This window comes from Callithrix jacchus, chromosome 6, assembly GCF_049354715.1.
Source record: "Callithrix jacchus isolate 240 chromosome 6, calJac240_pri, whole genome shotgun sequence".
Lineage (NCBI taxonomy): Eukaryota > Metazoa > Chordata > Mammalia > Primates > Cebidae > Callithrix > Callithrix jacchus.
In genome coordinates this window covers 123,880,435-123,893,090 of record NC_133507.1, presented here as the reverse complement: position 1 = coordinate 123,893,090, position 12,656 = coordinate 123,880,435, and the positions used below count along the sequence as shown (strand labels likewise).

Below are 12,656 nucleotides of genomic sequence, written 5' to 3'. Positions count from 1 at the left end.
TTACAGGCGTGAGCCACCGCGCCCGGCCAAGAAAAGTAATTCTTTATAAAGAATGGCTAAAGAAGCTAAAATTTTATATTGGGACCAACAATCTACCTTTGCTTTAACAGTAGTATGAGCAGTGGTTATTGCTCTAATTTTGACAAATCTAGGACAAAGACTAATTTTTTTAAATTGCATTTTAGGTTTTGGAGTACATGTGAAGAACATGCAAGATTGTTGCATAGGTACACACGTGGCAGTGTGATTTGCTGCCTTCCTCCCCATCCCCTATATCTGGCATTTCTCTCCATGCTATCTCTCCCCAACTCCCCACCCCCCGCTGTCCCTTCCTTATTTCCCCCCAATAGACCCCAGTGGGTAGTGCTCCCCTCCCTGTGTCCATGTGTTCTCACTGTTCAACACCCACCTATGAGTGAGAACATGCAGTGTTTGATTTTCTGCTCTTGTGTCAGTTTGCTGAGAATGATGGTTTCCAGGTTCATCCATGTCCCTACAAAGGACATGAACTCATTGTTTTTGATGGCTCCATAATATTCCATGGTATATATGTGCCACATTTTTCCTGTCCAGTCTATCATTGATGGGCATTTGGGTTGGTTCCAGGTCTTTGCTATTGTAAACAGTGCTGCAATGAACAATCGTGTGCATGTGTCCTTACAGTAGAACGATTTATAATCCTTTGGATATATACCCAGTAATGGGATTGCTCGATGAAATGGAATTTCTATTTCTAGGTCCTTGAGGAATCGCCACACTGTCTTCCACAATGGTTGAACTAATTTACAGTCCCACCAACAGTGTAAAAGTGTTCCTATTTCTCCACATCCGCTCCAGCATCTGTTGTCTCCAGATTTTTTAATGATCGCCATTCTAAGTGGTGTGAGATGGTATCTCAATGTAGTTTTGACTGTATTTCTCTAATGACCAGTGATGATGAGCATTTTTTCATATGTTTGTTGGCTTCATGTATGTCTTCTTTTGTAAAGTGTCTGTTCATATCCTTTGCCCACTTTTGAATGGGCTTATTTGTTTTTTTCTTGTAAATCTGTTTTAGTTCTTTGTAGATTCTGGATATCAGCCCTTTGTCAGATGGGTAAACTGCAAAAATTGTTTCCCATTCTGTCAGTTGCTGATTCACTCTAATGACTGTTTCTTTTGCTGTGCAGAAGCTGTGGAGTTTGATTAGGTCCCATTTGTCTATTTTGGCTTTTGTTGCCAGTGCTTTTGGTGTTTTGGTCATGAAGTCTATGCCTATGTCCTGAATGGTTTTGCCTAGATTTTCTTCTAGGGTTTTTATGGTGTTAGGTCTTATGTTTAAGTCTTTAATCCATCTGGAGTTAATTTTAGTGTAAGGTGTCAGGAAGGGGTCCAGTTTCTGCTTTCTGCACATGGCTAGCCAGTTTTTGAGTAAATTATTTTATTGTCAAAAGGTTAAAATTACTTCTTAGATATTCACTTTTAGTTACTACTGCTAATTTGTCTTTAAAACATAATTAAAATATTTTTTTGTGTGTTACAGTCTACCAGGAAAATTATAATAAATATTACATTAAAAAAAAAAAAGAAGAATAGGTTTACCTTCTACTAACAGATCAGTGTGCCATAAAACATGCAATATGTCCAGGCATGGTGGCTCATGCCTGTAATCCCAGCACTTTGAGAGGCAGAGGCGGTGGATCACCTGAGGTCAGGAGTTTAAGACCAGCCTGGCCAACATGCTGAAACGCTGTCTCTACTAAAAATACAAAAATTAGCCAGGGGTGGTGGCGGGTGCCTGTAATCCAAGCTACTCAGGAGGCTGAGACAGGAGAACTGCTTGAACCCAGGTGGCAGAGGTTGCAGTGAGCCAAGATTGTGCCATTGCACTCCAGCTGGGGTGACAAGAGTGAAACTTCATCTCAAAAACAAAACAAAACAAACAAAAACCACCTGTAATATGCTAGGGTCTATCTTATGTTTCTTTGATCTATCTATAGACACAGACATATTCACATACCCCTCTGTCTTTTCTTCTCTCCCTTTAAAGATAAATAATGTAGTAGTACATAGTTGAGACACTGAGTCCTCAGAAACTTTCGAAATGCAATAGTCTGAGGCAGGTACCACAGGACACCAATCCAAAGTCATCACCCCCTCCCCCACCGCCCCCAAAAAAATCAAACTGCTTTGGAGCCAATCAACCAAATCTCTACACTTAGCACTTAGGCAAATCGAGTAAATCAAAGTGCCGACGAGTAAATCAAAGAGCTCAACTCAGGCTGGATGCAGTGGTTTATGCCTATAATCCCAGAACTTTAGGAGGCCAAGATGGGTGGATCACTTGAACTCAGGAGCTCAAGTCCAGCCTGGGCAACAGGCCAAAACCCCATCTCTACAAAAAATACAAAAACTAGTTGGGTGTGGTGGCATGCCTGTGGTCTCAGCTACTTATGAGGCTGAGGTGAGAAGACTGCCTGAGCCCAGGGAGGTCGAGGCTGCAGTGAGCCCTGACTATAACACTGTACTCCATCCTGGGTGACACAGTGTGATCCTGTCTCAGCAGGGGGGTGCAGGGGATGGGCACAAATCCAAAAAAGTACATTTGGGCCAACAGATTTTTACCTAAAAGAATAAGCCCATTTCTGCTTTCCAGTTCCAAAATAGCAGTAAAGAAGCACATGGTTTCACTCCCCGCCACAGAAAACCAAAAACAAATATGTAGCACTGAGATTATTACTAGTAATATCCTAGTACTCAAATATGAGGAGACAGTTCCTGAGCCACAGAGAAGTGAAAAAGCTGAGAATCAGACTTCTACATCTGCAACAACCCTACCCTCATTCTGCCCAGCACAACTCATGGTTTCTACACTAAAAAAGTGAGATTGAGTAGACAACCAGCTTCACAAGACACTGCCTTAACCTATGGGAAGCATGGTGAATACATGAAAGGAAAAATATTCCCAATGAAAGACAAAGGCAAAGAGGGGAGGCAGAAATGCTATCTCCAGCTCTGGAAACTCTGCTGTGATTCGGAGAAAGGAGATGCCAAATCACAGTGGTTCAGCAGGACCACACAGGTCCCTTCAGCATGAACTCTTACCTAGCCTTCCCCACTGCTGAGATACTCCCTTTGGGACCTTCCCCATTCAGGAGCAGCAGCATTTAGGCTGTTTACCAGAGCCATGGTGAACCTGTGCTTAAGGGGCCACCTAGAGCCAAAAAGGAGGCAGCGATCTAGCAGTGAAGAATCTCTAAGCAAATATATCCAATAAAAACCAAAATAAGCCAGATAGAGGAAACTAGAATCAATAACTAATCCTTCAACGCAAAGAAATCAACTTATATCCACAAGAAATAACAGCAAACAGGGAATGACGACCTCCTCAAATGGACAAAGCAAAGAACCCCAGTGACTGATGCTAATGTGAATTTGCTAACCAATAATTCAAAATAGTGGTTTTAAGAAAACTCAATGATCTCCAAGATAACATAGAAAAACAATTTAGAAATTTATCAAAGAAATTTAACAAAGAGATTGAATTTTTTTTTTTTTTTTTTTTAGACTAAGACTCTGTCATCCAGGCTGGAGTGCAATGGTGTAATCTTGGCTCACTGCAACCTCTGCCTTCTGGGTTGCAGGAGGCAGATTCTCCTGCCTCAGCCTCCTGAATAAGTGGGATTACAGGCACATGCCACCACACCTGGCTAATTTTTGTATTTTTAGTAGAGATGGGGTTTCACCATGTTGGTCTGGCTGATCTCGAACTCCTGATCTCGTGATCTGCCCACCTTGGCCTTCCAAAGTGCTGGGATTACAGGCATAAGCCACTGCACCCAGCCTGAAATAATTTTTAAAACTCAAACAAATATTAGAAGTGAGAAATACATTTGCAGAACCAAAAAATTCATTAGAGGATCTAAACAAGTGATAAATCAAACAGAAGAAAGAAGTGGTGAACTTAAAGACAAGTTATTTGGAAATAAACAGAGGGGAAAAAAAAGGAAAAGGAACAAAGACCACCTAGGAGATACATAAGATCACCTCAAAAGACCAAATCTAGGAATTACTGTTGTTCAAGAGGGAGTCAAGTGATAGCAAGGGGTAGAAAGCTGATTCTCAGAAGTAATGACAGACTTTCAAAAACCTAAGAAAGATACAAATATCAGGTACAGGAAGGTCAGGGAACCCCAAATAGCTTTGACCCAAAAACAAAAACAACTACCCCAAGACATACAATAATCAAACATTCAAAGTCAAGGACAAAGACAAGATCCTAAAAGCAGTAAGAGGAAAGAGGCAAATTAACATATAAAGAAACTCCAATTTGTCTGGAAATGGACTTCTCAATGGAAACTATACAGGCCAGAAGGAAGTGGAACATGATTTTCAAACTGGTGATAACAATGACCTAATTTCTTAAGAATACTCATGAAAAAGTATAAGCCAGTATTTTCATATTGGGCATAAAAATCATGAGCTACTAGTTAAAGATGCAGAGCTCATATCCTACCCCATATTTGCCCATACATTAAGCCTGGGGAAGGGTCTGGGAATCTACAGTTTCAACTAACAACCCAAGTAATTATGATGCAGGGAGTCTGTAGAACAAATCTGCTAAAAAAAACTGGCTGAAACTCTCAGCTAGTACCACTTAAAACTTATAGGCTAATATGGTGAAAAAAAACTAAAATAAGCAGTTGCTAAAACAAGAGTTTTCAATTACAGTCACAGAAGCAGATAGAAGACTAGTGTCTCCTAGTGGAGAAGTTGAAGGGATTCAAAAACAATGCTCTTTATGTAGTTAGATTATTCAGAATTCAGGTTAAAGGAAGCACTGACAAGAGAGAACATAAGAGAAATAAAAAATGCCTTTTTTTTTTTTTTTTTGAGACAGAGTCTTGCTCTGTCATCCAAGCTGGAGTGCAGTGGCATGATCTTGGTTAACTGCAGTCTCCGCCTCCCCGGTTCAAGCAATTCTCCTGCCTCAGCCTCCCAAGTAGCTGGGATTACAGGCGTATACCACCATGCCTGGCTAATTTTTGTATTTTTAGTAGAGATGGGATTTCTCCATATTGGTCAGGCTGGTCTCAAACTCCTGACCTCAGGTGATCTTTCACCTTGGTCTCCCAAGTGCTGGGATTACAGGTATGAGTCACCATGCCCAGCCTAGAGTGCCATATTTCAAATCACTTCAAGATGTTCGTGATAAAAGAAAAAGGCAAATTGTGTGAACTGCTGAAGGCTGGACAATCTCCAGATTGCATTTTAGAATTCACAGTAAGAAAAAGACAAAACGGGTGGCTCTGACTTGCAGCCACAGTGAAATTAGATGGCAAGGGCTAAAACTGTTATCATATCCTCAAATAATGTTCATCATCTAATTTGCTCAATCTCATACAGACCTCAAATCCTTAGTCATCACCTGTAAAGCAAGGAGCCATAGGCTGTGTACTTTCTGGGTGACTTTTGAGTTTAAACTGGGAGTACCAGCCAAAAGAAGTATGTGAATATAGGAGATCACATACCAAGGGCACTAGATACTACTGTTAGTTTAAAATCCTGCCTAAATTATCTTCCTCACAGTGAGATATGCATGTGCGTATGTGCGTGTGTGTGTGTGTGTGTGTATTTTAAATGTATTTATGTGAATGGATCTTGTTGTGTTGCCTAGCCTGGCCTCCCTGAAAGAATGGAACCACACTAGGTGAGATTCATGGTCTTATCTGGAATAAATATACTGCTAAATTCAACATGTAAACATGACTGGATACATGCTCACAAATGATAGTCACAGAAGACATTTTGCAGACAACTAAGGAAATCTGAATAACAAATGGGTATTAGTTGACATTAAGCATTACTGTCAATTATTCTAAGGTGTGATAATAGTACTGTGGTTATATAGTAGTACTGTGGTCACTTTTAGAAAATACTGCAAAATGTTAGCTATTATCTAATCTGGGTTGTAGATATATGAGTGATCACTATACTATTCTTTTAGCTTACTTGAAAATGTTGCTAACAGGTTGGGCACAGTGGTTCCTACCTGTAATCCCAGCACTTTGCCCAGCCTGGCCTCCCTGAAAGAATGGAACCACACTAGGTGAGATTCATGGTCTTATCTGGAATAAATATACTGCTAAATTTATTTTTAAATTTAGGAGGCTGAGGCAGGAGGACTGCTAGTGCCCAGGAATTTTGAGACCAGCCTGGACAATCAGTGAGACCCTGTCTCTAAAAAAAATTTAAAAATTAGCCAAGCTGGTGGCATGTGTCTGTAGTCCCAGCTATTTGAGAGGCTGAGGCAGGAAGATCACTTGAACCCCGAAGGTAGAAGTTGCAGTGTGACCTGTGACTGCATCAGTGCAGTCCAGCCTAGGTCACAGAGTGAGATCCTAGCTCAAAAAAACAAAAAAACAAAAAAAAAAGCATCTCATAATAATTTGGGTGTGGGAGGAATGGAAGGGATACTTACGAGCATTCCTCAAAGACTTTGACCCTTTCACAGCCCTCAGGAGGTTCCCTTTTAAACATGTAACTGTTGTTAGGTTTTGGTGAGGTTGCATATTTGGGCAAAGGAGAATTGTTCCCATTCTCTGCAAGAAATGACATATTAGATTACTAACAAATAAAACTACATAAATGTACAGTCATACTACATTTAACTGTTTTTGGACTATGCCTCCATGAACTACTTGAGGGCAGCAGCAGTGCTTTATTCATCAAGGAGATAATTAATGTTTGTTAAATAAATGCATAAACAAATACAGTATTTTATTTCACTTCCCCTTACAATTACCATAGCCTGGGCCTGTATCATATAACCCTCAGTACTGAACACTGATGTAGCTTGCTGCCTTATTTCTATTCTGTACAAAACAAATGCACTCAAACATTACTTCCATTTTTCCCAATACAAATATCTGAAATGGTTCTTCATTGGTTGCTGATCATTATCTCTTGGCCTGCACTTCAGAATTTCTCAATTTGATTTCTCTGCTCCTCTGGTTACAATCTTTGCTCCTGGTAGTCAGAGCCACTGGATGCCAAACATTTTATTTTGCCTGTGAACGTCCCCTTACTTAAATGGGGTAAGTTCTGTCTATTTTCCAAAAGCATCCTTCAAAGTCTGGCTCTGGCTCAAGTTTTTTTAAATCTTTCCGAATTAACCCTATCAGGAGGAACATTTCTTTACTCTTTACTGCTGATATCCTCAATTTATATTTCATTAACTTAAAATTTTTAATATGCTAAATATCTGTTCTAAATTTTCCATCTGTGCCAGCTAAGCTACAAACTCCTTGCTGGCAGCAGCACTACAACCCTGTTTTCCCACAAAAGAAACTCACAGAGGCGAAACAGTTACTAAAATCAAATACTTAGGACCCAACCTTTATTGAGTTTATTTATAGAATTCTGCATATTATTGATGTAGAAGTAGGCAGTATGGGAAATCAAGGGACAGATTTCATCTGACCCATGTTTTATCAGACCCAGAAGCTAGTAAGAAAAGTCCAAAGAATGACAGTTTACAATTGTCCACAGTTTAGAGTAACTTTTTCAGTGAATTGTCTGTCTTCTGCACTTGCTACGGTTTTAATTACTTAGATGATTAGTAGTAGTAGCCATTCCTAACAGCAGAGCACTTTGGCACATTCAACACACTGTATGGAGGAGGTTCTAAATAAATGACTACTGAACTAAGCTTTAGAATTTATAAATAGATGTCATTATTATTGCATTCAAGTATATAACATAACCAGGATTAGGTTAAGAAAATACTGTCCTGACACCAGATGCAAGGCTAATATTTGTTTTAAAAGGCAAGAACATTTGTAATTAACATTCAAACTGCTTCTACTTCCAGGTTATTTCTAAGGTATTTTAAGGTTATTTTTAAGACTACCCTCCAACGTTTTACATCAGGCTTGCTTTGAACAATCATCCTGCATTAATATAAATCGGTTTAATCCGTGTTAAAAATGTCACAAATATAGATCCTGAAACACACTAACTTGAAGGCTTTGTATTGATTGAAAAAGCATTAAGGTAATAAAATCATGACTATCAGGTGACAGAAACCAAAGTGCTTTCAGAGCAAGTGCTCATCTCATTTACTCCAAAAAGAGTGTTTCTCACCAATAAGTTGTATTAACAAGTGCAAAAAAAGAAGTACAAATGTGTTCTGTTGGAAAATGAATAGAATGAATGATAAAACAGGAGGTATTCAGTTATCATCTAGCAGCACATTCCTCCAGCACTCTACCTTTATCTCTGGGATCAACAAGCAGGTCATCAGCTGAGCAAGGACTCTCCTCGCTACCTTCATTGGAAATGGTGAGGAACGACGTTGGGGACACGGACTGGGAGCGGCTGCTGTTGTTGCTTCCCCTCTCTGCCCCACCAGGGGTCTGTGTGTCGATGCTGCGTGTGCTGCTACTTCTCTGTACAAGGGGGGGTGGGGCACGATGGCCATCTGGAATATCTTGCGGCTGTTACAACATTTTAAAAATATATGTGTATTTACCATTAATTTCAAATCACCAGCAATGCACCCAGTGTCAACCTTCCCATACAGTGCCAGAGACACAAAAACAAGAAATCCTTTCCTACTTATTAGGGCTTCATGTTGCATGTTAGTGACATCTCTGTCTAATCTGACTCTCCCACTGAGTGTCTTCAGTGAAGATTTTGTATTCCCAGGGCCTGGCATACAGCAGGTGGCCAATGCTTGCTGAATAAGTGAATTGCACTAAATCACTTATCATGTGTTAAGGGTTATTTTAAAAATTACGAGTGCCATGGTAAAAAAGGAGAAATGTAGGTGTAACACTAGGTTCCATATTAGAGGAAAAGGCTATTCATCATGTGAACTAGGGACACTGATGCCATGCCCTGAGAGAATTTTTTTCAAATAAACCTTCCTAAATGGGGCAAAGGTTAATCACAGAAGTACTAATGACCAGGAGAAAATCAAGTACATACTCAGAGGAAAGCCTGTGTGGCTCACTTAGCAGGGAAACCAACTCCCTGCACACCTTTGATTAATTTACCTTTATTGCATCAGGGAACCTGTACCCTATCATGCAGAATGGAGGAGAGGGTGTGGGGATCTGTGTTTTTTTTTTTTTCTAAGTGAAACCAACCTTTTATCTTAAGGGAGAGGATCTTAAGCATTAATACAATACTCCATTCCTCCTACACTGAAGAATAGAAAGAGGCTTAGATAACTAAATATACTGTCTGACATGGTTTTTAAACCTCAACAGTAATTTCTGTTTTACCTAGGAACTATTCTCAGGGGTATTCTAGTTAGTAAAGACAATAAGCAGATCTTTTTTTTTTTTTTTTTTTTGAGACAGAGTCTTGCTCTGTCGCCCAGGCTAAAGTGCAATGGCATGATCCTGGCTCATTGCAACCTCTGCCTCCCAAGTTCAAGCGATTCTCCCTGCCTCAGACTCCCAAATAGCTGGGATTACAGGTACGCACCACTACACCCACCTAATTTTTGTATTTTTTAAGTGGATATGGGGTTTCACCATGTTGACTAGGTTGGTATCGAACTCCTGACCCTCAGGTGATCTGCCTGCCTCGGTCTCCCAAAGTGCTGGAATTACAGGCGTGTACCACCATGCAAAAGATCATTTCTAACTGTACTTATGACATTGCCTAGCATGTCAACCAAAATCAAATAGTCACTGACATTCAAAAAAGGAACAGATTCATGCTTAGAATGTCATGTAAACTTCTTCCCCCTATAATCAGTAAGCTAAACTTTGTTAAATTGAATTAAATCATATAAAAGTATATCACCTAACAGTTTCTAAATACAGACAAACAACAATAGTTTCTGTTCAATAATCTAAATTCAAGTCAGATCAGTTGCCTCTATGAAATGCAACAAAATGAAAACTTTTCATTCACCTGCCCAGGTCAAAGTTTTTCAAAAGAGATAAATTTTTGTTCTCTCTCAATGAGAAGGAAGAAACCCAAGTAAATATGGAAATCCAAACTGTACATTTTTAATAATTAGAAGAGTTCAAGAATGATTTTAAGATACAAGATCACTTACTATAAGTTGCTCTTCCTTTTCCCCAGTCTCTTTAATTATTATTTCAATCTCCTGATTCAATCCTTCCACGCTGTTCCGGAACCGGGAGCCTGTTGATTTGGTGATGGGAATTACAGGAATAAGTGCACTCTTTGGAACAGGAGCCTTAAGAAAATGGGATCAAGAAGAGAGGCTTAACATTACCTTTTAGTTTTCTAGACTGAAGCATAATCCCAACAGACATAACTCAAAAATAAATCAAAGTTTACAGGCCTCACAGAAAGTGTGAGTGACCAAACCTGCTCCTTAGTATGTATGAATATAAGTGAAAACCCAAATCCCACACAATGAAGGTAGGATTTTGAAAATTTATTCACGCCTGTGAACGACTACAAAGAAACAAGGATAAAGAAATATAGTAAAAGAATGTCAACCTCAGAAATTCTTTTATGACTGTAACAGAGCTCAGATTTCCAAATGTAACTTTAAACTCTCCTAGTGCCACAGTGATACAGTTTGCATGTCTCACCCAATGTTGAAGGTGGGGCCTAGTGAGAGGTGACTGGATCATGGGGGTGGATTTCTCGTGAATGTTTAGTACCATCCCCTTCTTGGTACTGAGAATTCTCGTGAAATCTGGTTGTTTAAAAGCATGTAGCACTTCCCCCTTCTCTCTTTTGCTCCTGCTCGGCCATGTGACCTGTGTGCTCCCCCTTTGCCTTCCGCCATGATTATAAGTTTCCAGAGGCCTCCCCAAACCCCGAGTAAATGTCAGTGTCATGCTTCCTGTAAAGCCTGCAGAACGTGAGACAATTAAACCTCTTTTCTTTTTTTGAGACAGTCTCTCACTGTCGCCCAGGCTGGAATACAGTGGTACTATTTGGGCTCACTGCAACCTCTGCCTCCCTAGTTCAAGCAATTCTCCTGCCTCAGCCTCCCAACCAGCTTTAACTATAGGCACCCATCACTCATTTTTTTTTTGTATTTTTAGTAGACACAGGGTTTCACAATATTGGCCAGGCTGGTCTCAAACTCCTGACTTTGTGATCCACCCACCTCGACCTCCCAAAGTGTTGGGATTACAGGTGTGAGCCACCACACCAGACCCCTCGTTTCTTTATAAATTACCCAGTCTCAGGTATTTCTTTATAGCAACATGAGAACTAATATATACAATTATTTATATTCTGAGGGGGGAATTATTTTTGTTTTGGTTTCATTTCTTCTAAGAAACAAAAACGACACTCATGCGCAGAATGTGCAGATTTGTTACAAAGGTACGTGTGCCATGGTGGTTTGCTGCAGCAACTGACCAGTCCTCTAAGTTCCTTCTCCTCAACTCCCACATCCCAACAGGCCTTGGTGTGTGTTGTTCCCCTCTGTGTGTCCATGTGTTCTAACTGTTCAGCTCCCACTAATGAGAACATGCAGTGTTTGGTTTTCTGTTCCTTTGTTAGTTTGCTCAGAATTATGGCTTCCAGCTTCATCCACATTCCTGCAAATAACATCATCAAATTCCTTTTTATGGCTGCATAGTATTTCATGATGTATATGTACCATATTTTCTTTATCCAGAGTATCATTGATGGGCATTTGGGTTGGTTTCATGCCTTTGCTATCGCAAATAGTACTGCAATAAACACATACGTGTATGTGTGTTTATAGTAAAATGATTTATATAATCTTTTGGGTATATACCCAGTAATGAGATTGCTGGGTCAAATGGTATTTCTGGTTCTAGATCCTTAAGGAATCGCCATACTGTCTTCTACAATGGCTGAACTAATTTACGTTCCCACCAATGGTGTAAAAGTGTTCCTGTTTCTCCACAGCCTCGCCAGCATCTATTGTTTTCTGACTTTTAAACAACTGCCATCCTGACTGGCCTGAGGTGGTAGCTCACTGTAGTCTTCATTTGCATTTCTGAGATCAATGATATTGAACTATTTTTCATATTTTTTTCATGTTTGTTGGCCATGTAAATGTCTTCTTTTAAGAAATGTCTGTTCATATCCTTTGCCCATTTTTTGATAGTGTTTTTTCTCTTGTAAATTTAAGTTCCTTACAAATTCTGGATATCAAACCTCTGACAGATGGGCAGAATGCAAATTTTCTCCCATTCTGTAGGATGCCTGTTCACTCTAATGACAGTTTCTTTGGCTGTGAAGAGTCTCTTTAATTTAATTTGATCCCATTTGTCAATTTTGGCTTTTGTTGCCATTGCTTTCGCTGTTTTTGTCATGAAGTCTTTGTCCATGCCTATGCCCTGAATGGTATTGCCTAGGTTATCTTCTAGGGTTTTTATGGTTTTGGGTTTTACAGTTAAGTCTTTAATCCATCTTGAGTTTCAGTTTTCTGCTAATGGCTAGCCAGTTTTTCCAGCACCATTTACTAAATAGGAGATCCTTTCCCCATTGCTTGTTTTTGTCAGGTTTGTTGAGGATCAGATGGTTGTAGACGTGTGGTGTTATTTCTGGTTGTAGACGTGTTATGTTATTTCTGAGGTCTCTGTTCTGTTCCATTGGTCTCTGTATCTGTTTTGGTACCAGTACCATGCTGTTTTGGTTACTGTAGCCTTATAGTATAGCCTCCAGCTTTGTTCTTTTTGCTTAGGATTGTC

General features: G+C 39.8%; 1 protein-coding gene across 2 annotated transcripts in view; it reads right to left on the bottom strand.

Moving 5' to 3' along the window:
• FAM117B (family with sequence similarity 117 member B) overlaps positions 1–12,656 on the bottom strand; it is a 158,920-nt gene that overhangs the window by 44,942 nt on the left and 101,322 nt on the right. For both annotated transcript variants that reach the window (XM_054257804.2, XM_035305334.3), the window contains exons 5-7: positions 10,058–10,201; positions 8,252–8,477; positions 6,461–6,581 (exon numbers count right to left, since the gene is read on the bottom strand). In XM_054257804.2, the coding sequence (XP_054113779.2) occupies positions 6,461–6,581; positions 8,252–8,477; positions 10,058–10,201 (491 nt within the window). The remainder of the gene's footprint in view (positions 1–6,460; positions 6,582–8,251; positions 8,478–10,057; positions 10,202–12,656) is intronic.